Here is a 26,608-nt window from a genome sequence, read left to right on the forward strand (position 1 = left end):
AAATAAAACTCTAGAGAAATAACTTCGAACGCGAATAACTAGAATAACTAGAATGCGAGCCAACAAAAAGCAGATGCTGAAAACTACGCACAGTCCTAAGACACCGGCAGAGAATGCACAGAGAATCCACAGAACGATCAAAGAACCCTGAAACGAGTAACCTGTTATCATCTCCAATTTGCACCACTGTTCAACAACAACCGAATTTGATTAGACATTGAGAGTCGTGGCCCGAGGTGTTGGCAACGGATCTGGAACCCCTTCGCGATGAACGTGTAGAGTATGACGACGAAAAACGCCTGCAGCGACCACCCGACAATGTTCTCGCGTCCATGCGGACCCGGCATTACGCCGGGTTAAGGCGAAGCGACGAAAAAACGGAGAGAACGGGGATGCGATGGTGTGCGCGCGAGATTATAAGGTTGTTAACGACGCGGGGCCGCGTACCCGGCCAACTGAAACCCGATGCAAATTACGCGGTAATATACAGTCCAGCATGCTAATAACGTTGCAGTAAATATCACCGCGTATTTCGCGTCGAGAATATATGACCGTGCCGCGTTTATTTTGCCCGCGAGACGATTTCGATGCACTGCGCAGGCGCAACAGGCCCCGTGGCGGCGCTCTCGTTCGTTAGGGCGCACCCACAACAAAAACGTATTTCTCAGAATTGAACGTTATTTAAATAAATTTTTATTTCTTAACATTTTATTCGTTATCCGTCGAGTGGTTTTTGATTTTTACTTTTTAATTCCTTAACTCGTTAGTCCATTTCGATTCTTCGTTCGAGTATTCTCCATCGAAAAGAAACTCGTTTAACCGTTATATCCTTATTCAAAGTATGTAATTATGTTTCACTTCCTTCGAATGGAAACTATGTATTCATCCTCCGGAATTACTTATTACTTATTAATATTCTTATTACTTTTACGTGATCGTTTATACGTTATTTAATTCCAATTCGTTCCTTCAATTCCTAATCGATATCAATCTCTTATTCCTCGCGTAAAATGCGAACCATTACTTATCCATTATATTCTTATTCAAAGCTATAATATCCCATCTATTATGACACTACATACATCTGTGTACTCCTCAAAGAATACTTCTTTCTGACAAACCAATTTCGTTTTATCGACGAAGATCAATAAGAGCCGATGGAAACAAACTATTAGCGTCTCGGATGGAACCAATATTTTATACGGTATATTAACCCGTCTCTCCTGTTTGAAAATGTCAAATAACAAATAAGAGGACGTGGAATAAGTTCGATCTAGAGCAACGTTTGGCCAACGCTGTACCATCCACAGATCCCTTTCATTGTCCTTCGTGTTCTCCGCCTCCCTTGGCCTTCCTACAGCCGCGAAAAGACGTTTCTGTCGTTACGCTGATAAGCGGCAATTAACTGGATGATTTACGGACCCGGCTTAAACCGGTGTTAACCATACTCGACCGATTACTTTGTAAGCTTTAGACAGGTACCTATATGCAAGAACGACCGCGACGACAAATGTCTGATTTACTGCTGACCTTCTTTTCTGCTTACCAACCGAATGTCTCGTTAATTATAACTGCTAATAAGTACCTACTTACAATCAACTATGAAAAACACGGCAATTTCGTGCTTAGAATAATAGCAAAAGACTCTCTCTCTCTCTCTCTCTCTCTCTCTCTCTCAGTCTCTCGTTTGGAGTGTCAGCGCCGTTAGAGTCTTCTCTTATTCGAAGATTCTTATTTCTGCTGTTACTTATTGCTTTCCATTTTTATGAGGACAATATTATGATTTATTAACCCGTTAGGAATGTTCGATCTTTGTCTCGCTAGTTATAACTAAAAAAAATGTTTGTATATCTGGAGGAAAGGAATTTGAAAGTGCAAAAGTGCAAAAAGAGGTCTGAATTTGCATAATATACAAAAATATGTAGAATGAAATATTGAAAAGCAAAGTATTCCATATTTAGTAGCTGAAACAGAAACCTCTAATTGGTTTTCATTTGTTCACTCGTGGTCACGAAAATATCAATCTACATAAATATTCACGATCAATCCGTAACGATTTCATGCTGCGCGTAATGATCGGAGATCGACATTTTGAACTTTCTCTCTCAATCCGTTGTTTGAAATCTCACTCGTCTCTCGTTCAAAGTGTTTTTATTTCCGCAATTACTTATTACTTTTATTCTTTCGAGACGACGATCAGCACGATGATTTATTAACACGTTACCAGCTGTTGATCTCTTTGCCTCTCTAATTGTAGGTGTTAACCGCTGACGTGTTCGGTTGTTCTTTCTTTTGCAACTTTCCACGGTTTTGTTTCTCTCGTCGATCGTTTCTTCTTCGTCCGCTAATAATCTGTCTCATACTTCATCTCTTGCCCGCACGCCGCTATTAATCACGGACAATCGTGCTTAATGCTGTTTGAGTTCTTACGTCGAGACATCGATAATTCTTCAGTGACCAAGATACAAATCCATTGGGGCGTTCTCTTGTTAGTTTTTCCCTATGCTCGTTAATGCAACTTTGTAAAGCAACGGTCCATCTTCTGGTTTGCAAACAAGCGGCCGATCTCGATTGGTTTTGCGCTGTTAATTATCGGGCCAGGTTCGATCTTCCGTCTCTCGAGCTGGTTTCGAGGTTTACGAGCACACGGCGATACCGATCGTTCCTCCACGCTAAGATCGTCCGTTCTGATGCATGGACTTGCAGATCTTATTGCCCGTGTACCGACGGTTTAATGACTCGAGATCGTAAGCCCGAGATGCGAGAGTCACGATGATTGGTACGAAACATCCGAGTCGCGTGGTATCCAGGCGAATGATGCTCGATTCAATACTTGGTTTACATTGCCATTAATGCAACGTTATAGGAATAGTCACATCGCAATTAGCGCGGTACAATTTGCATCGTAAAGTTCCCGCTGAAATTTGCAACTTGCTTTTCTGCAAATTTTCTTCCACGAAACTGTCGTCCGTGTTTGGATTATACGAGAATGGTTACATTGCAATTCGCACGTTACATTCGCAATTTGTATCGTAAACTTTCTGCTGGTACGTGGAGCTTGGCTGTCTGAAAGTTTTTCAACAGAGCTATCGATTGAGTTGAACAAAGTTAGATTATATGGAACGAAATATCGAAGCAAACGATAGTCGCTTCTCGAGTTAGTTGGATCATTGTAAGATGTTCGTTGATGTAAGAGTTTGTATTCGTTTGTTTAAGCTCGTGAATTTTCAATTTCTTCCGACAGCGAAATCTTCGTTCGATCAATCGGTACATAGAACGTTCGATAGAAAAGTCATTTTGAACGATTCGCCTGCTCTATAAATCAACTTTCGAAACGATATCAATTTCACGTTTCAAATGCGACCAAATAGTCTACGAACTTCCAACAACTATCGCAGAATACTCTGTGAAAGTATATTCACTGGGATACACTTCTATCATAAACATAAGCTACCGATTAAACGGTACGGCGAATAATTCGCGTTTCTTCGTCTTCAAAAATTCGATGAAACATCATTACCTTATGGTGAATAATTGATCACACGCATCTCCTCTTCTTCCGTGCTTTATCTTCGCTTCGTAAGAATCGTCTTCGCGCTACGATGTTTATTCGACGTGTGTCGTTGTCGTGGATTTATTAGAGAAAGTTAACGCTGTTGCTCGGTGGATCGTTTCTAACGACACACGAACAAACACACGTGGCAACATGTATACGCGCATCGAGTTTACAGCCCCGAGTCATCAACATTGTAGCGATATTGGCATTAATCATCGATGCGAAACGTTGATCGAAATCCGGAGAAGGGTTGGAGATTAATCGTCTTCCGACGGCCTCGTAATCAATTAAAGTCGTCAGCGTGGTATCAATTTTAAAAGCTCCGATGGAAAATGATTCGCGTCATTAATCCTGCGACTATCCCTCCAACGCTTTTTCCATACTCGAAGCACATGTTCGTGATTCCGTCCTTTCTTTATAGTTTGTTAAATGGTTGGTTTACTTTATAATTTGGACGATCGATTGGTATTGATTTTGGAGCAATGTTTCATGCAGATTTTATATAACGTAACAAAATATACGTTTCGTCTTAATTATTAGGAAGCCTATAATCATGAAAATTATTTCTTAGAGGGTCGTTGCTCTCATTAATTTATCGTACATTGACGTGGAGCGTGATTTCTATTCAACAAACTTCGAAAACGAAAGAAGATATTACAGAAACGATCGTCTATCGTTTATCGAAAAAATCCAGCGATATTTTGCCAAAGAATCTTGGAACCAAATTTTCAACGCAAACTTAGTCCCAGACGTTGCTCTAACATTTTGCACCCTCGTTTTTCCACGATCACATCGTTGAATATAAAACATCTCTGTCGCAAGATCTCTTCTTCCATCCCTTTGGCAACGTTCTAATAGTTTCGTCTCGTCTTCTGCCTGCAGATAATTACAATGCATACTTGTCAATGGATAAAAAATCTGCAGAATGCCCACCTTAAGGCAACACACCTTTAATCATCCTGACAACTTTCCAACTCTTCCATCATATCTTCCACACACCTCTGCATAATTACATCCTCGCCAATTAACCCATTTGCAACAGATGATATATAGTAGAACTCCACTTACATGAAGTCGTCAAGAGACAAACAATTCGTATAATTAGATTTCATATACATAATAGTTTACATTCAGATACAGCCGTATATCAATGAAGTTTACTTTTACTTTATTTTTACCCACCCTTATACTACATACGTTATTTAACAAAGAACTTTAAATTAATATTTACATTTTTCTGCAAAAACAAACGATATGTTTAACGAAACTCTATCGATACTTATTTTCGTTAGCTATACGCTTATTTTTATCGTCGACCGTAAACGGAATCAATCTGCAGAAGTTGGTCTAATTAAATAAAAATTCGTTTAATTAAGAATTTCATTAGCCAATTTCTCGATCGCACGCATCGACACGAAACGCGACGAATTTCACAACCGATGAATGACACGAGCCAAACATGGGCACGGAACAGTTGGGACAAGAGCGGCAACATATTCACCTGCTCGATGCTGCTCGCTATCTCTTCATCAATTCGGTTCTTCAGGTTCACGCGCCATCTACACAAACGTACTCGCTCGTCTTTAATTGCTTAACCGGAGCGTCGGCGCGCTAATTGCGACGTGAAAGCTCGTCAGCGGCAATAAAACCGAGCGATCCAGTAACCGACGCATTTGCATCCCCCAGGACGAACCTTTTCCGCATGCATGATCTCGCCAGGCCTAACAATTAGTTCTCTTTCTTTCTCCTTCTTCTGTTCTTTTCTTTTCGTTTCTTTTTCTTACATCGTTCGCGATTTCAACTGCAGCGATAACAAAGAGGAGAAGAAGGGCCTCAGTTTCATATTTCGCCGTGCAAAAACAGAATTACTAAGCGAGGATAATTGGACGGGCCGGAATCAGGCTTGCCTAGCGGTCTAGCCCACGTAAAAACGAAGCACAAAATACAAAAGAAAATTGCCTTCGCTTTGCTTCCAGTCTTTTTTAACATTACAGGGGGTCAACAAAATATCGCTACACCTTTTTTCTGAAGTATTTCTGTACGTTGAAACGATAGGTCTAACGATATTAAGCTATCTCCTTTAGTGTCTCTTAATTAATTAAAGGCCAACCAGCAAAATGATAAAAGTTACATGGACGAAACGTTGTTAAGAGATGCGAATGATCTAAGTAAGACTCGTAGTTCATTTTCTTCGGTTATTATAAAATTACATCTAGCGTTTAAGTAGAAGAAGAAACAATAACTGGGAAAGATGTCGAGCAAATTCGTGGAATTGCCTTGTACAATCACAACGTGAATTCAATTCAGTTGCATGGGATTCTATGATACGAATTGACTAAGGGAAAATCACAAACGAAACGTTGAGTTGATGTAACGTACCTGGCTAATGGGTTATAATATGGTTTAACTAATATTATATTTAATAATATAGTTGGGGAAATTGTGAAAATAGAATGAAAATTCCCTGGTCAAAAGGGTAATGCTAAGAATCATAACAGAAATAATAAGAATCAATTAAGTCAGGAAAGTTTCTGGCTTCGTTAACTTCGAATCTATTGATCGTTAGCTTTGACCGATCTATTGGTAACCGTTTAACAGGAATTTAACGATGATCGAGATAACGCGAAGCAATTAACTATCTCTGCTTCCATAACGCTCAGAGTGAAAAAGAAAGTAAAAAAAGTCCCCGATGTAAAAAAAAAAAAAGAAAGAAAATACATGTCTATGAAACTGCGAGGAAATAATAAATTCTTATTCAAATCTCGCAACGGCGGAAATAAAAATCGCCGAAACGCAGCGTCTTGTATCGACGGTGGAAAAATCACTGTTAGTGGCCTCATTAACGTTTACTAATTGCCTTTTATCCGTCTCTCGACGCTTGTTAACAAATCCTTACCTTTTAACATGCAGCCGACTTAATGAAAATTTAACAACGTTAACGATAACAATCTCGCAAAATACGGTCATAGGGATAGTTATTAGCGTGACCATAACTTTATTATAATAACAGATCAACGTTGTAAAACCATCAACAGTAGTCCTGAACAACACGTCTGGACGTTCCCACTGAGAACCTCGGACATATTTTAATTAAGGAATCGCGTGGAAGAGGCACTTTGATAATTAGAAGCTATCGAGCTTATCGTTTCATCATCGCGTCTTTAATTTTGGATTTTAACAGTAATTGTCGGGACGACGTTCTGTGATATTTATCGATGATTCATAGTACGACCGTTTGAATTTATTGGAAAGATACGTGCGGTGAAAGTTTGTTGCAGGAAGATTAGAAAAACAGTTCGGATTTTACGTGATAGTAGATCGACGAAAAAGGATATTCGATTTTCAAAAGATTCTAACTTCGATAGGAAAGTAACGTTGATTTCTTATTGAAACAACAAATTTCAGATAGTTGATCCGCTGCTACCTATGGTAAATTCGAATCACGGGTCTTCTTTTCCATTTTACAGTTTCTATAAAATCATAAAAACAGAATGATATAGCCACGTTTATTGAAACGTAATTCAACATCTTTTTACCGTATTCTGTGAGTGCGACATATTGACCCGGCGTCATTGATCATGGAAAATTGCATTGATCTCTTTTCTAACTCAAGATAGAGGTCAGCGTATATATTTCTGTTTCATAACGCTGCTGTATAAGACTTAAAAGCTTATAACTATATCGCTATTTTATCTGTAATTTAAAAATTTCTATTTAAATTGCGTTTCTTTAACATCACTCGGCAATCTACCCATTAGTCACTAAAATCATGCCGTCATCACGCAATCGCTAAAGACCACTAAATCAAGCTCTTAATCGTTAACTCATTAGAGACTAAAGTTTCAAACGGCAAAGACTTGCCCGTAAAATGGCACCACATACCTAGCCATACGCTTTATCAAACGTTTCCGCGTTTACTCTCTCCCCCTCTCTCTCCCTCTCTGTCCCTCTCTGGAAACGGATAAAATAATCAGGAATGGAGAAATTTTCAGACGTGACTGCTAAATCAAACACCATCGGTGGTCCACAAATAGCGATTACGTTTGTCAATTATCCACCAGCCATGGAAACTGTTGTACATCTAAATTTACAGGAAAATTTTCTCTTCGTGCCAAACGAGATTGCGATTTAAGTCGAATTGCGCGTAAGGTATTCGTTGGATAATCACGAGGCTAATCGTACGTAATTAGGAGCCTAATGAGGGCCACAGGGTCGCGTGTAACTCATGCTCCGCTTTATGAATGTTAACAAGCGAGAACAAGCGGTTTGGCGCGCTTATGCGAGTATACACGCGATTCGCCTTTGGCGAATTTGTGTAGTCGTTGTACGCCTGTCTCGTTTAACTATCAACTCTTTTTCTTCTTAATTCAGACTGTATCTTTTATTATTTCCTGGAATTTGGATCGTGTTATTTTAGACTGTAGATTCAAATCTGTGAATAGGTTTGTTGTAATGTTCGAAGCGAATCGAGTAAGATTGAAACAAGTTTTACTAAAAGTTTGTAGAATGCGAAAGCTTTCGCAATAAACGACGATATTGCTACGAAAGAAGGATCTTTCGAGTGTCAATGATAGTTTGCGGTATTCTGTACATCGAACGTAATGACAGAAATATATGCAATAAAAGGACACGCGATACTTCGTAATATAAAGGTATTTATAAAAACGGAGAATAAGCCAGTATGTTTTTTGGTTTCAAAGAAATATGAAAAACGAAAAGGTATTATAGCGAGGAATTTAATCAACCTCTGATATTTTCGTTTCTTTCGTTCAAAGAAAAATAGGATGTTGTCTAGAACGATATAAGTATATGTATATCTCCGACTTGAATAACAGATTTGCTGTTAAGTAGCGTTTGTAATCCTACAATCTGATTTTTCTATCTGATTGCCAGTTTTATTATTTTCCTCTTCGATGAATCAGATAATGAAGTACAAGCAGTGATTAACGTCCGACACTGTGTCGTGAATAAACATTATGCAAAATACGCATCAATTACCATCAATTGTTTCTCGTATCTTAAATTAAAATAATAAAGTAAATTTTCTAAGAGAGAAATTGCCAGAGGTTCGATCGAAAATTATCGAAATTTTTTCCCCTTGAAAAGTTCATTCGCTCGCCCGTAATGACTAATAAACTGACTCAAATGTTTGCTTTAGTTATCTTGCATAAATAGCCAGTTCGCTTAATAAGTTTAATTAACGAGCACGAGTTAAGCACAGGCTTGTAAAACGCGCAACACGCAACCATCTATGCGCGGTGTTTAGAGGGTCACTAAGTGCCACTTGAACTTGTACCGTTCCACGTTAATTGCATCTCAAACATAACCTTAACGACGCGATCATTCTTCCTCGCCCCTGCTTTGCGTAATTACGCTCCCAGAAATTTTTATCTCACAAAATCCTACGTATCTTGTAGATGCTAGAAAATTTTTATGGGACAAGCAACAGCGAACACGGTCCAATTTCAATCCGACATCTATCATCCTGAAACCTACGTATTCATCGAAATTCATCGAAACCTTCGTCGAAGAAAAAAAGTTCCAAAGTCATTAAAAAAAAAAAACTTCTACAGATCGAATTTTACAGTTTTATACAGTTTCGTAGATTTATATAACCGCGGGAGATTCAAATTTCTGCAAATAAAACAGAATTTGGCTTAATTTCATTCGACTCTAAAATCTACCGGGTCGAATTCTGTACGTACAATTCGCGAGAAATTTGAATTTCTACGAGTAAAACAGACCCTCCAACTCGACTTGATCCCAGTCCAGAATCTTATGCATTTATACATTGCAAATTGTGTTAGATGGAAATTTCTGCAGGTCAGATAGCGTCTGAGGTTATACTACGACTCGATCCGCCGAAAATCTACATCGCCCAAACCCGATATAATCTTTAATCGCGAGAAGCCACAAATTTTCCTGGCGAGAAAGTTTCTATTTCCCATTAGCGGAAAATTGCGGGCGCGGAGAAAACGAGGGGCCAAAGTCGAGGACGCGGAAGAGCGAAAGCCTGTTTCCACCGTGACACCAAGATGGCGTCGAGCCGCTCTCCTCCATTCCCCCGGCTTAAATTCACAATACCACCCCGCTACGCTCCCCTTTACGCTTGCCCTCTCCCTTTTTTGAACCGTGTTACGCCCATGGAATACGTAACGCGACGCCTGTCCGTGATATATGCACGTAATGCATCTGGATCGTGCAGCAACACGCACCACTTTACACGAGCTCGTGCATGCACACAGAGAAACAGAAGCACAGCACGCACCACCCTAAAATTCGCCACCCCTCGATCGGCTATTAGCATATGAAACCTCTCGTTACTCGCTCCTGTCCCTACTTTTTCGTACATTTCGACCATCAACGGAACGAATAAAGGCCACTGCGCGTTCCTCTGCATCCATGGAAACTGGCTTAAGGCCTGCTCCGGAGGTAGATGTAGAGATACTTTGGGAATTATGGGGTGTGATGGACGCTGATTTGCGAAACTAGTCTCGGAAACCGGTGTCAGATCGGTTTCGTTGCTGTATGAAGTTTCTATGGTAGGTTGCAAGGTGAAGATTGATTTAAGTAGAGAGGAGGTTAGGTGGCGAGATAGGATCGAAAGATGGTGGAAACGGGAACTTAAGATTTATGGGCCCTTGTTAAGGCAGATTACGCCTCGAACGCTTCTGAGATATTATAGATGAAAAGTTTTTGTGTTGCAGGTCTGAGTTTAGAGCGATGCATTTTCGGTTAACGTCAAGGTAAAATCTTATTTCGCTTAGGTTAGATGTTAAATCCCTCCACCAAATTTGGTACCGTATCGGATTAATCGACGAACAGTATAGAATTATTTCTGAGAAAAACCTGCAAATTGTGTCACAATCATTTTCCTTTGATTCCTGACGTTAAACTTCACACACACCTCCCTTTAATCTACCACTTAATCTTTACATTTTTCCGCGATACTCTGCACAAAATTTCAAATCTTGCTACTAAAACCCGCGCAAACACGCCCTTAATTTCCCATCCAGTTATCGAAATAATCGAAGAATAACAGAATAGTTCAAGATATTTCTCTGAAATGTAAAAGAATTCGGAATCGAGACACGGATGAATCTTAAAAGACTCGGAGCATAATACAAAGATCGAAATTGAAGAAACTCAGTGACATTGTGTACGCGGCTTTAGATGCAGTGCGTGAGATAGCCGCGGAATTTTGTCCACGTTCCCGATAATTGAATAGCCGTTCTCGTTAAACGGAGTAATTTGATGCCGGTTGAACTGCTTCGCGCCCTTGCATCCTACCGCGTTGTAATTACGGTTCTAATTGCCGGGTAATTAGGCACGACGCTCGGTTCGACCTAGCGGATCCTCTACCCGACGCCAATTTTCATTTTTTTCTCCGTTTTCTGTAAACCGTTTTGACGGAAATAATTGTTCTCCAGCGGCGAGATGCTCATCAGCCCATCACCTCGTCTTCTATTCCTACCCCTTTAACTTACTAATTGCCGATATTTAATTGCACGACATTCGATCTGATCGCAGCCAGGCTCCGTGAAATTGCACGAAATCCATCAAATTTCGATTTTCTCTTCTTTGATGGCAGGATCCTAATTTTTCTAACGAATTTAGAAAGATTTATATCGAGACGAGTGCCATTTCCTCCTTAGAATTCACCTAACGTAAGCCGAGAATTGAAATCGTTACCGAAGTTATAAACAATATATGACGATTGTTATAAATTTTTGTCCTCCAGAATTTATATTCAATTTAACAGATCGTTATTAGGATACGAATATTTATGCAAATTCATATATTTGCGAACAACGAGAGGAATGGAACTTGAATACTTCACTCGAAAGTACTATGGTAACAGGATTGTGAGTAGGTGAACATTTTTCCAGCTGCTGTACGCCAGTGAAACGAAAACTGTCGATCATCTGTCATGCAAAGATCATAAAGAATTCACCGAGCTACTCTACACGACATAGATATAGAACACAAGCTTTTTAAAAAATCGTTTAAGCATTTGCTTGGAATTAGGATTACGATTTCTAAAATTATCTTGAACACACTTGTAACAACATTTTATCCTACACGTCTATTACAACACAACGTCTCCATCATCGCCGATTGTAAAATATCAAAGTACCGATTAATTTAAAAAAAGAAAATGTTGAACGTATTCTGTTATATCAAACATGCAGCCAAAATTTAATTCCTTACGCAAAAATGAACAAGCACGCTTATCTCTCCAATATGTTTCGGATTAATTAAATAACAGAGAATCGTTAAAAATTAAAACTAAAATTAAACTTTGAAAAATTGAAATTAAACTTCTTCGATTTATTACCGATCAATATATACGTTTGTATATTTATGGTATGCACCTTTTTACGTAACTGGGGTCGCGTAAAGCTTTCCCGGACGAAATAGGATGGGACGAATGAGGAAGGTTTAAGAAAGGCTGCAGCGAAGAATCGAATATTTTACTCTGAATATTTTATATACACTTGCAATCGTTGTGCATCTTCTACGTTTGAAATTTCCCATAAGTGAAATTTCCCATAAGTGCGTAAACATTTGCGGTCTACAAAGTTCTACGTAATGCTTCGAATTACTATCGATTTAATGTAGGATCAATACTAACAGTGTGCGACAAAAATATGGAGCGCAAAGGGTTGATTCTATGGAATAGGCGGAGGATGTTACCTGCGTTTCCGTCAACGAGAGCGCCTGCGCCAGCTGCTTCCTCTCCGCACCGACGACGTAGTGATTTTTCTCGAACGCGTGCTCCAGCTTGAGCAACTGACTGGGGCTGAAGGCCGTCCTTATTCTCTTCGGCTTCCTGAATGGCTGCAGAAGAAAGCCTGGTATGTCGGGGCCTGGAACACGCGCAAGAAACCCATGAATTAGTCAGTGTCGCGATTCGACGTTTAACTGGAATTCTCTTTTCCTTTCTTTTTTAAAGGAGAAATCGATACTAGTTAACTTTAAATTACTCGGATCTCTCTCGGCTCAATTTTTATTGGAAAAAATTTCGACAATTATACACCGCGCCGGAGACATTGATAAATATTCTACTACTTTCTCGGAAGATTTGAAAGCCTAGGTCAGTAAAAAAAAAAAAGAAAATTTGGCTCGAAGATAAACGATCCAGTTCTCTCGTGCAAGATTGAATTGCATACAGACTGTATATTAACTTCTGCTACTTAAATTAAGCACGCTATTACGTTACTCAAGCTCTTACTTCCAACTTGGATTCTTCTAACTTGAACAAAATTCCCATTTCTCGAAAATACCCCCACTACAATTTCGATTCCATGTACTTAACTATCCAGGTATCTTGGAAATTCTACTTCTATTCGTAAAATTCAAACAGTCGGAGAATGAAAGGTAAAAAGATTGAACGTAACGAAAAACGGAGAACGAAACACCTAAAGGGACCTAAAGAGAATACAAAGCACGAGGAATAGAAAACTTGCAAGAACAAAGAAATTCTCGACGTAACGAAAGAAAATGTTATATTACATTTGATAACGCGATTGGGGGAAAATTCATTAGGTGGCAATTAATTTTTAAACGACGCTCATCATCGACGTTGTCCACGCGTCGTCACGAACCAACGACACGCAAGCTTTATTCGTTCGTAAAGAGTCAGTGAACAATGAGGGCGGGGAGGAAAGGAAAGAAGAAAAAGAAAATGAAAAGAGGAAAAAAGAGAAAAACGGACACGAACTGCACGAGCCTCTGGCTACCTAGAAGTCCGCTCGCTCGGTAATTGAGTATTCCACCTCGAAAGAGTCATGTCGATCGACCGATACCTACGTCTGCCGGAAGTCGGCCGGGGATACTTTGCCGGGAAAGCTCGGGACGATAAATCGCTCGATTCTCTCGACCAGCGGGTCCCAGCTATCCCGAGCTACTTTCCGACCTCGATCGAATTCGATTTCGCTCTTTTTATCCCTTTTCGTTTCGCCAGCTTCCATTCTCGATTATGTAACCGTGATTAATATCGTCGTACGATTCGATTATAATATGGTGACTTAACTTTCGACCTTTAATATCGTAGCATTCTTTATTATGCGATAAATTAATCAAATCATTAAGTTGAATATGACTGTAGGGGGAAACTTTTTGAAAGTAATAATTTCTATTTCGAAAACGTAGGAGGAGCAAATTTTCGCGTGTTGGATAATAACTCGAATTGAATTATTAGAAATTCGTGTGGAAGATAATAATATTGTGGAGAAATCCAATGTCAATTCAAGTAATACCTAATCGTTGAAAGAGTAAATAAATGGAGAGGGACGATAATATTGTGTATTTAATATTTAAGATCAAACGATATCGACGTGAATCATCCGGATAAAACTAGCATCGGTGTATAATTCAGATGGATTAAACATCACACTTCAGTGAACGCAAAACTCCACGTTATTTCTAAATGCGATTTAATATAGACTTCGATATAATAAATATGGATTTCTAGAAATCCGCCAACGTCTAGAATCGAATCTAGAGCTTTATACGAAGAAAGAAACGGAGCATAAATAATTTGCAAATTTAATTTTGCCACGTTGAAAGAAATTTTGAAAACGATGAAAGAAAATTGTCATATTACCAACGCAGCATTTTGTACGACACGCGTGACAGAATATAAAGAATTAAACCTTTCAACGCATTACGCGCAAATAGGTAAATAAATGATGGAAGAAGGAGAAAATAAGAATAAAGCGTGCTATAACTTTCAAAGCGCACGATCGATCATCGAGAACCTGTCGATGACTGACAATCGTTGTTTGATCATGCTGGTAGCATTGTTTACAAGCGGCCAAGGCGAGATCTATCAAGGATATGCGTTTAGACGAGAACCTGAGATCGTAAGGAACGCACGAAGCACGTGGAAAACGCGTCTTATTTAAGCCAGCGCGTGCATACGTGATGTGGCCATTAAAGCGGTCTCTTTTCTACCTCGACCTTCTCGATCGAGAAACGCGCACCATGCGTGCGACTTAAAGACCCAGTTAACATTTCATGCGTTTGCATGGCAATGCGGCTCCTCGTTCGATCGATCGGCGGCCCGTGAACTGAATTAGCTCTTAGCTTCCTTTTGTTCCTGTGAATAGCGAACACGTGTTGCGATTACTCCCGTCAATTATTTCAATCAATTACTGAAATCAGCGATATTTCTTCTTGTCCTCGAGATTCTATGTCATTTTATGAATTTACATTAATTTCCCCCTTATTCTTTTCTTTCCTTGTAGGAAGCAACTGGGTTTGCTGGTTCGAAATTCTTCTTTCGCTCTTTCTCGTGACAATTGAAACAATGTTATGTTTCCTCTGACGCTCGTTTAACGTTCGACATTGACGTTCATTCAAAGTATAAAAGCCCAAAGTCTGAAAACTGGCTGTTAAAAGTAAAAATGTTACTCGATTGTTTTCTCGAAATTCCCTTCGATGCAAAATCTGACGTTGATACAGCGATTAATACGAATGTAACGCGACAGACAAATGAAATGCGAGTAGAGGGAAATTAACGCATAAATATGTAGCTTTTATGTGATCGATGTTTAGTTTTTTAGATGTTGAATTCTTAATTCTTTGAAATTTTATTCAGACGTCAGTTGCAATATAATAGATACCCTTGCTTCCATGAAATTACGATTCTACACTATTCGATGCTTTTATCTATTTTAAAGTTTCAAGAATCGCGAGGAGCGATGAAAAATGTTCCCGGTATACTTAAGACCACTATTACCAGCTCATTAATTATTGCTTGGTAAGAGGCGATACAACCAGGCAACAACGAGCACGAAGGCCCCGTCGCATTAAACGCGTCGATTAATTCGAAATCCACGCGAGTCGCGGTTCGATAATCTATTAATAATTGCAGTTATTATTCGATAACATCTGACTGATCATTAACGTCGTTATTGCGTGAAAAGTTGTTGCACGGATGGATAGAAACGTTAATACCTTGGTCGTGACTCTATTTTCCAGAAACGTCACCTTCTGTCGATGCGAACGGACAACTTCTCCTAACCATTCGATGATTAATCGACGATTAATTGAAAGAGAAGAAGACGATCGAAACTTGATATAAACTAATTACTTTCTCGATCGTCAGATCGTTAACCAACCATATGACGTCTAAATATATACGACATAAATCGATTTCTTATTAATTTCAATTAATGAAATTATTCGAGTATTATATATATATATAACATGTCGGATATTTGATAATTTTGAACATGTTTTCCTAGAACCGAGTTATGATCAGAGCATTGAGGCAATTTAATTTATAATTTATCGGACGTAGAAAATATTTTTGCGTTTTTAGTCTCATACTCTTCCTCGTTCGAATTCATATTTCTATAGATTCGTTTAATTTTGACAATAATACGTGGTTTAGCAACCTAGGCGCGACTAACAAATATGTTTAATACAGCCTTCTCTTCGTATTTTAACTAAATAAAGCCGATAATGAAATCGATGATATGGTTAAAACGATTTTTACCTTATTCTCAGTGACAATGCAGCGATGCGCGCCACGGATGTTTCATATACCACCACCTCTCAGTGAATGTATTTCGAAAGATCGAGATACAGAAACAATAAAAATTACCTATCGAATCGAAGCAATAAGAAAATGGTAAATCAGAAATTAAGTGACAAAAGTGACGAGAGATATTTTATTATTTGGAGATTGATGCGCACAAAGTCACACGAAATTTGAAACTAGAAACACAGACTACTTTTCCATATCTAATAGTTTTCCTTGTATATAAACGGTTAACAAGTGTCAATCCTAATTTGTAATGATTTACATCGAATACAATACTCGTTTTAATCTCGTTTAATATTAAACGGCCGCTGACTCATAAACACTGTTAATATATATGTTATAAACATAGTATATGTTATAAACATATGTACGTAGTAAATGTACTATATGTAGTTAACTACATAATGATGACATTCACAATGCATAGTTTCTTGGTATCGCAGAGTTATAAGAAAATTATGGTTTAACCTCCTTCGATAGTCGCTATTTACGACGGATCTACGTGATTCTATCTGATAGCGATAGTCAAGTATCTTTGATCGTCAGCTTACGATTCAATTGCAGAGTAGAAAGTTTTTTACGCAGATGTTTATTCATTTAAATAGATACATAGAAGAGTGTATAGCCGAAACACGGTTACTCTACGAACTTTCTACATATCGTCGTGTCTTCTTTTAGCTCGGCTCATAAAACTCGCAAACAGTACCTTTCAAGGATAGGTATTTTCTACCTTTCGTAATACTATCATTTTCAAAGAAACGGAAATTAAATAAAGTGGCAATTAAATGCGACGTCGAATATCGTCGATATTCAGAGTTCTCGACATTATCGTACGCGCGATATCCTCCAAAGGATCAACGTATGTATCGTTGCTTGGCACTGATAGTGGCACAACTGAAAAGATGGAAATTTTCTTTAAAATTTACAAATAAGTTTTCGCGAGACATTTCAACGACATCGAGACAGGGCATTCTGCATTATTCGTGAAAGCAGTACGACTTTGCACTTGTAGCGTCACAAAACAAATAAAGAGGAGCCGATGTTGTAAAACTAAGGTCACGTTGATAGCGGCATACATGAATAATAATTTTCCCCTCTGACGCAAAACTGGCGGAATTATAAATATACCGTTTTACGTGATAAAAGTAGAAACATAATGCAGGCCTTCTATTCGATAAAAGCGAATTCGAAGTTTACTCCGTTGTGCCACTATCAGTGCCAAGAATCGATATATTGACAATAGAATATTCAGAATCCTGAGCATTTACTACAACATTCACGACAACAATCATCGTCCGAACGTACTTTTAAAGTTTCAAGTAAAGATCCATCCCCTTCCGCGTCATAAAATTCACAAAATTTAGCAACTATACTAAAAACTAAACTAGAAATAAACTATCCAAAGGAGAAGCACGCAGTAAATATAAAAATCAAGACTCCTAACGAAAGGATAAGAAAAATTCACCATCACCCTCTTTCCAATTGAAAATTTATGAAATTTCTCCAACTGCCCGACCTAAATTCCTCTATTCCAGGATACCCCGTACTCTCCTCAACCCTCAGATGCACGCTACACCTGCAGTCATATTAACAAATCCGCCACGAAACGAACTAGAACCCCGCCTTATCGAGTGTATCGCGGCGGAATTTGCATCGGGTCCGTTTACGGTCGCGTTAGCAACAATTAAAAACGCATTAGCGTCGGGGTCGACGTTTGCTTGGACGATTCACGTAGCTCGGTGAAACGTTTGAAACGCCGTTGGTCGCCAACTCTAGCGAAACCAAAGGGGAAAAACGACAAAAGAAGAAACGAAAGAGAGAAAGAGAGAGAGAGAAAGAGAGAGAAAAAAAGGAAAAACATAAAAGGAGGGGGTAGGGAATCGGGGTTATAATTTGATACGTTCGCGATTTGGTCTTATTTTTGAGTAATTTCGAGTCGCTCTGGGCGGCTCAGCTGCGCACAGCCAAGCTTCCCGTAATTACAGGCCGTCTAGCTTCTCTTCGTCGTTTCCCTTCGCCCTCGTCCTCCAGAACCTTCGCTCCTCGTCCTTTCCTTCGTCCTCTTCTCCTGTTTGCAGAGAACCGGGAGAGGCTCGGGACGCCCGTGGGCGACGTCTAGGAAGCGCCTAGAGATTCGCTAACGACGCAACAGGAGAAAAGTGTAGGTCGAGGGAAACGGTGAACGAATGGAGCAACCAGGAATGGCAAAAGATTTTGAAGCCCTTGAAGACGATGTTGAACGAGCAAGATGTTTTGCGTAGAGGAGATGCTGCGAAGGAGAAATGTTAACGTTAAATAATGGGTAGGTGTTCTTGCGGAATGATCGCAGTGAAAAACACGTTCCAGAGACGATTCAATGGAGAAGAATATAGGAAAAGTAAAAACAGGGATGAAGTTGGTTTTTTGGTACGGTACGGGAAACGTTGAAGGACGAGTTTTAGGATTCTCAGACGAAAGTGGAATCTTGAAATGCGCGACGAAAGAAATGGTGTTGAGGAGGAGATTTGTACGTTGGAGAGCAACAATTTTAAGACGGATAGAGAAGTAGATTCTTAAGATATAAATTGGAACAAAGTTTTACGTTTGCTGTCGGTGATAGGAGGATCGATGTTGCTGCGATAAAACGGTAAAAGATCATATCGAAGAAGAAATCACATTGTGGATAAAGATGTTAAATCGTCAAACGTGTTTCACATGGAGATAAATAGTAAAGGAAAGAGAAGAATGAATGAAAATAACTACATCCAATAGCACAAAAAGATATATAATAAGGTGTTACGAAAGAAGGAATCTTGTAAACTTGTAAAACGTTTGACAGCTTCCATCCGTAATCCATAAACACGTAGATTTAATCTTCGTATCAAATATTCCGAGAATAAAAAATTATATGGATATAACAGTACAGAAGTGTTTCTAAGAAACGCCACATAATCTCTACAATCGCGTATTTGACAATTTACAAAAATGCCTTCGTCGAACGGTGTATATCACTAAAAAAAAAAAAAAGGAGGCCATACGATCGATCCGAGATGAGCACAGGATACCTTTTCGAGGATAATCGCGTCACCATGGACCATTAACGTCACGGAAGGCTCCATTCTCTGACGAAATATTCCTCGCTGAATTACGCAGTTGGTTAAACAATTAAGAAGCGCCAATTACGGAATTAAGTATGCAAATCAGCTGTCGTATATATAACCAACCGCCTCCGTAATTATGTAAATTCACGAGCGAACAATCGCAGCCACCGATATATAACCAAACACGTATACACCGGTTCTTGAAGATATTTGATTACTCACATAGACAGCTTTAATGCCCATATCGCATGTTGCATAAAATATTTCGAGATTTTCCGAATACTGTAATTGGACACGACTTTCGTGATTACATTGATCGTGATTGAAAGCAATACGAAAACTTATAAGAATACGAGATATTTCTTGCAAGTGTATAAGTATTTGTTATTTAGTAAAGGATAAAAATACGTGGCGAATAACCATCTTGGGCATGTAACAAGTGTTAAGGATTATCTCATTGAATATCGAAGTTCATTAATAACGAATAATTGCCTGTTTAAATCTTGTAATTTCTATGTATATTTTTAAATGTGCTTTCAACTTTAGAATTATGAAACCAATATGATCGTGATAGTCGAGCATCGTTAAAATATTGACGATATTACAAAACGTAGTAAATCAAAGGTTTTTTTTTTTTTAACATGCAAGTAAAACACTGTAGAGATTCTTTACGAAATTTAATTCCACGATAATTCAATTATCATTATAATTCAATAACAAATAATTTATTTCGATAAGCTTCCAAACAACGGTAGTTATATTTTTCATACGAATGTAACGATACGTTGAGGGAACGGAGCTCCGAGTGATTAAATTATTACGTGTAAAATATTGGCAATCCGAACGAGACAGGTTAACGAGTTACGGGTTCTAAAACACACGCCTATATAGTTTCCTATAGCGATTAATCATCCGCGATTCTGCATTCCTGTTAAAATAAAATATCGTCGTTATAGCCAAGCAAATGAGAATGATATTCTCGTTAAGTAAAATATTCAAAAAATTCCCTATAGGTTTTAAGTAATGGCGCTTCTAGTCTTTCATTATCCACATATTAATATCGATTCCATCGAAACCGGTTAGAAATATGTTGCATTATAGGTAAGTATAACTCGCGTGCATATACGCCGATATAACAAACGACGGAGCCACGGTAATGAGCGATTACTATTTAATTACACGATTCGTTGGCTGCTCGACACGAGCAGTCATCCACCGATACCGGATATCGGCAACGATTTTTCAACGTGCACGGAATTGAAGATGTCGCACCATTTGCATACACGAACGACACTCCTCGTAACGAACGTATCTAATTGCCGTACCAGCAATTAGCGGCATATTTTACATGTGGCTAACCACTTTGTTCGCGTCACGATTGCTTCTTTCGTTAATTCTTGCAAAAATTGCATATGCACGTACGCGCAAGTGAAACATAACTAATTATGGATACACACTCGTATGTCCTATTTACATTTTCGTTCATTTTTTTAAATGTTGCAACTGTACGTTGACAGAAGTGAGATATATCTTATCCATTAATTATCATATCCTGCGTGTGTGTGTGTGTGTGTGTTGTAGCTATTTCTTTTACTTGGGAAAATTGCAAGTACACGTTGGTAGAACCGAAACGCTGAACCGAAACTGTCTATTGCTCCTTATTTAATTAAATGTCCTATTTACATCTTCGCTAGCGCTTTTTAACGCTGCAACTGTACGTTGACAGAAGTGAAAGATTATGTACTGATTATGTATCCTATGCATATTTTCGTTATTTCTGTTGCCTGGAAAAATTCGGAATCGGAATTGTAGAATAATATTTTTTCGTGCGAGACTTGCTAGTTGATAGATTCGCGTGTTATAAGATACGACATTAATCCACTAATGCTTCAAAAAAGAAAAAGAACTCAAAAATTCGTAATACAATTTTCTAAATAAATTTACATCTTATCCATCGTTTTTTTCCGTACTTTTCTCAGAAAACCACCTCCGCACAAAACCTTCTCGATTCACGAAAATTTCAGTTCGACCAAGTTCATTTCTATGTTTCAGCATTCAAGAAACGAACAGAAGAATACGTACTTTCTCGGCTCGAAAAAACGCTACTCTACTTCGTCGTTCTATAAAACGCAACCAGTAGTGACACTCGACTAGTCAGACAATGCCGATCAACGAGAAGGAAGAAGCGCTCGCACGGTCCAGCCTGCAAAAAAATCAGATCATTCGATTGTTCAATTTGCACGGTGGATCTCTGACTCGATCGCGATCACCGATCGACCGTGACGATTCGCTCAATGAAGACGTCAATCCGATTCACAAAGGAACGAATGAAGTAGAAGGGGGGAGAGAAATATCGCGTCATTGTCGATGGAACCTGAAAGATCAACGACAGAGGCGTTTTTCGATCGGTTCGAAACGATGGCTCGGTTGAAGAAAAAAAAAGCAAAAAGCAAAAAGATAAAAGTGGTGGGGACAAACACATGGAAACACGTGGAACACGCGTGAAATCAAGATTCGAAAAAATGGATGACGGGAAGGCTACCGAACGTCATTGTTGCCGATGGACACCCCATGGTGCGAACGTCACGAGGGTAAACGTCCCTTTAATAACGCTGATTAACACGGTATTGTATCGCGAAGCACTATACCAGGCCTCGATAACGACAAATGGAAACGTTCGCATGATTTCTATTATGAGTTTGAACATTCGCGTCACTCGATTGCTTTCTAACGCGAGTTTCACTGCCACCTCTTTTAAATTTTAATTCACTGCCTCCGTTGGGGGATGGAGACACATGGGTGAGTGATTTGAATGTCGTCGTTTTATACTGCGGGGATTAAAACGGTGAGAGAAGTGGACAAAATTGGACGCTATGCTAAATCTAACAATTCGATTAATTTCCTAAACAATAAGAAAATCATGATCTTCTTTCCAAATGTAATTCTTCTACCGTGTAAACTCTAATTAACATCTACAAAGCAATGTAGAAGCGGCTAAAGTCTACTATAGCAAAATAGTAACAGCTTCAATTTTACAGTTCACTAAATTTCAATCAAAGAAAGCTATATATATATATATATATTCCTTTATCATTTACGCTACAATTAATATTTCGTACAAAGTAGAGCTATTAGAACATTGCAGAAGCAATTAGAAAAATCCTCCAACGATCCTAATATTCCTAATAGTCGGAGGATACGATATACAAAAATAACCGAAACCCGTCTGTTCGCAGAAAGAACGACAAAATTGCATAATCGATCCTCGAAATAGCCAAACGCGCATAATCAACGACGATTCTAATAATTCTACTCTATTAGAAGCTTATTTACATTCGAATAGGTATTACTGATTATTGCTGATCCGTCACCGTGGCTCGTTCGGGACCAATTTTCCAAGAAGCGTACTCTTCTTCGACGCCTGGCGTCGTAAAATTTGCATTTGTAAGCCCGGAACCGGTCGACGATTTTAACGTTTTAACGAAACCACAGTGGAATCGTGCCGTTCCGCGGGTCACATGTTTCACTTAACAAAAGGGTAATTACTCAGAACGGGCTTAATGGTAATTGCTCGTGACTTAACTGCAAAGGCAATTCCCTTTCGTAATATCAATTCTCCGTAAGCGGTGTCGACGGCAGACCAACAGGCGGGAATTCATTCCGCTATCACGTCCATTCCATTTGCGCAACCGCGTATTAGAGGTAATTAGTATTGCAACTGTTCGTTCGCCGTTGGCAGACGTCATTAAAAAATCGCGCCGTGTCAGCTCATTGCGACCAAACGAAGAATAGATACGTAACGAGATTTAACTTCTGTGTTTAGACGTTTTTAACGTGATTCTTCTGTTCTTCGCCAAATCGAGTGCCTCGTTACATGGATATTCTCTTAAGAAGGAAGAAGCCTTTTTTTTGTATGTATAATGGGTATTAATTATATACGGTGAGAGGAAGAAGAGGTACGTAAGAGATCTACGATGTTCCATGCAACTGGGTCAAGATGTAGCTTCAACACATTCGCTGCTAATTGAATTTTCATTGCCTATCCTACAGTATGGCTATTAACTTCAAGTGTTTTTCTTGTAAGTGGTGGATTTAGATGAGGGAAATGGAAAAGAAGGTTTCATTATTCAAAAATTTTCCACGGTTTTCGTCATCTATGTAATAACGAGGTCACGAGTGCTTTGACACTGATATAACTACAGTTCGCTTTTACATCATATGAAAGCTATTGAGGTCAATTTAATAATCTCAATAATAATTGTAACACAATATTGCGTTAATTATCCGAATCAGTGTCGCATCGTCGCTATCGCCAACTAGTTCTTGCAATCGGAAAGGAACTTGGATTTCTGCTTTAAAAAATAAACTTTAAACATCGACTATATAAGAATTATTTATATTTACTATGTATCGTTAGCTCGAAGCACTTTTTTAAAAATGAATGAATATACCAAATTACAGCGATAATACTCTTGTATTCGATAAGCAATTTTAGGCAATTAAATTAATTCCTATGCCATGGAAACTGCGTAAATAGATGCTTGTTACGTTATCCGAACAGTTCGATTTTCCGAACCACCTCGATGTCCCAATTGCTTCGGATGATTAACGCTTTATTGTAGAGAATTGAAAAACTCAAAATATCTCGACTGTCTACATCTGCGTGTTTCATTCGCAGGATAACTTTACATAACGTTTACATAACGATTTTAATATTTCATTGTCGAATTTTGTGGACAGAATTCCACGATAAAGTTCAACTACAAAATTCCTCTTCTACGATAAAGTCTACTTACGATAGAACGCAATACTGTAATATGCTATTAGATTCGAAGAAATCCATCCATACGAGATACCATGGAATTTCTGTTATCTGAACATTCTGTTATCGGTGCTCTTATTTTTCCTCCATAACGGAGCTTGATTATAGTATAGCAGCAGAGCAACGGGTTATAATAAATACTTAGGCCAATAGTCGTAACACAGATTCGACAATGTTTCAGTTTTTATGCCCTCTTCACATTCCTGATGCCCTGTGCTTAATGTGCAGAATCTGAACCCGCGGAGATGGAGGAAGTAGCGAGCAATAAAACTACGATTACATTAGCAGTGAATTATAGTATTTACGAATCGACAACTACGAGCAGTAAAAAAATAATCCAACGAACACGCCATTGGAAGTCATTTAAGACAGATACGTTCTAATGACAAAAAACGATCCATAAAACCCAACAAATTACGCTCCGATCACTGTATTTTTTCCACCGAGAATTTCTAAAAGAAAAGATAATACGACGAATATAAGAAAAAGTAGCACCGTCGTTAATATTAACGTTGACTTTTAATATCGTTAACAACGGTTACATCTGGTTCGTATTTTTTTATTGGCGGGAGAAAACGTTCATAAATCTAAAAAAAAAAAAAATAAAAGGAAAGAAGAAAAGAGTTTAATCGCCGTTCCTTTCTAGGAATTTGTGAAACTTGGCTAAAAGGAATGAAAGACTAGGATCGCTAAGACTAGGATTGCCGATAGTCACGTGGATTACGTGTTTTATATTTGTAATAAATATTTGGATGTTGTTCTCCTTCGGTAGATCGTAAAATATGATTTAAAAACGTAAAAGAATAATTTCACGAATGAGAAACAATTTAAACGCGATTCTTTTCGAATAATTCATAAAAATTAATTAAAAAAGATATCGCCGGCAGTCGTTCTCGCTACTATTCATCAACGATACAAAATTCGGGAAAATAAATTCTGGGACACAATGGAGAGAAGGAAGAAGAGATTAGAAACTTTAGTCTTAATCGTTAGTTGCTACACTCAACAAATATATTTCCCAGCGATAAGACAGAGACGATTCGAACGCCGTTCGTTCAGAACTTACGGAACACGACACGAGAGAAAGAAGGAAAAAAAGAAAGAAAAAAAAAACGAGAAGAACTTTAATATCATTAAAAATACATTTCCACCGGTTTCAAGAATTACACAAGCGTTATAAAGATCGAGTCTCTGGCTCTTTCTACAAAGTATAGCCTGCATAAAACTAACTAACTCAGATCTAAGGAAAAAGAGTAGTGGAAGAGGAAAAAGAAGTCCTCCTGGCACCATTATGAGCCACGAAGAGTAGCGAAGTCGAGAGCCGGAATGGATTACAGAAAACAACTCGAGAATTCCTTATCGAAACAGTTCCACGACCTTCCTCCCCCTTTCTCCCCGCTGTAAACGCGTGCGGAACGCTGGATGCTAGGGCGGAGGATCCTCCGCGGTAATTACCGATACCGACTAATTGCCAGATAAGCGAATGTCTACTGCACAAGCAGCGATTAGTTCGACTATGGTGTCAGAAATTTTTATTCCGCTTAATTTTCACCTCCGCTTTGATATCTCTGGCTGTCTTCTTACGGATAATTTTCAACGGTACGTATCCTGACTGAAGGAAAAATCGTAGAACGAAAGCGAGTGAATATATTCGTGATCAATAAACCGCGGATTTTTATGATACATTTGTGAAAAACTTAAAAGTGTAAAAACGTACAATATGCTGGTAATGTACGAGAATATAAGAAAATGTTGAAATCAAAGCGGTTATTATAATTTTATTATGAGAGGTGAAATAAATCTTCACGCAGGTTTCGTTGTCTTAGTTATGTCGATAGAAATATGAGATTGCATAAAAATCTGCAGTATACTGATCCGTATATATCTATAATTATAAGTTCTACGATATACACAGGCTCGCCAGAGTATCGAAACACTTGTAAACCTCTTTTACGAATATACCATGTGTGTTAAAAACTGCATTAGCACTGGTCGACTCGAACAAATCTCTTAGACCTATCCTTGTAATATCTACTCTAATTACGACCGAATTACGTTATTCGAAGAAAGTTTCGCCCAGTTAATGGCGTATTCCATTACCAAAAGTATCAATTAGAGTTATAATAGAATCCAATCAAATCTAACTCTACATCTGTGTCATTGTAATAACGTGTGGCGGCACTCGACAACACAAATACCGCCACTCGACACTAACTAGTAACGGACGACGGTAGCGCAGTGGTTAGCGCCTTAGGTTACGAACGTTCGGATCCCGGGATCGAATCCCGGCGACCGAAGTCCGATTTTTCTTCCACGAGTCATAAATAGGGAGAAAAATACAGCAGTACCCCCAACAGCAGCGGCGGCATCTACAACCAGCAGCAACTAATACCATATGGACCACACACACATACTCAGCCACCTCAACTGGTGACCCCGACGTGATATGATCGACTTCGAAACAGAGGTGTGACTGTGATAGCGCTAGAGAGACTTCAAGCCGCGAACCTACGACTGTGGAAAACTGGGCCTCTACCGCTACGACGAACACGAAAACGACGACGACGCGCACCGTAGCGACGAGTATCCACCGC

At 38.8% G+C, this 26,608-nt stretch overlaps 1 protein-coding gene across 1 annotated transcript in view; it reads right to left on the reverse strand.

The window, feature by feature from the left end:
* Positions 1 to 26,608, reverse strand: part of LOC122575540 (homeotic protein empty spiracles-like) — a 51,735-nt gene that overhangs the window by 13,569 nt on the left and 11,558 nt on the right. The window contains exon 2 of the mRNA XM_043744596.1: positions 12,254 to 12,426. Within this exon, the coding sequence (XP_043600531.1) occupies positions 12,254 to 12,426 (173 nt within the window). The remainder of the gene's footprint in view (positions 1 to 12,253; positions 12,427 to 26,608) is intronic.

The sequence above is a fragment of the Bombus pyrosoma genome, linkage group LG15 (genome assembly GCF_014825855.1).
Source record: "Bombus pyrosoma isolate SC7728 linkage group LG15, ASM1482585v1, whole genome shotgun sequence".
In the NCBI taxonomy this organism is placed as follows: domain Eukaryota; kingdom Metazoa; phylum Arthropoda; class Insecta; order Hymenoptera; family Apidae; genus Bombus; species Bombus pyrosoma.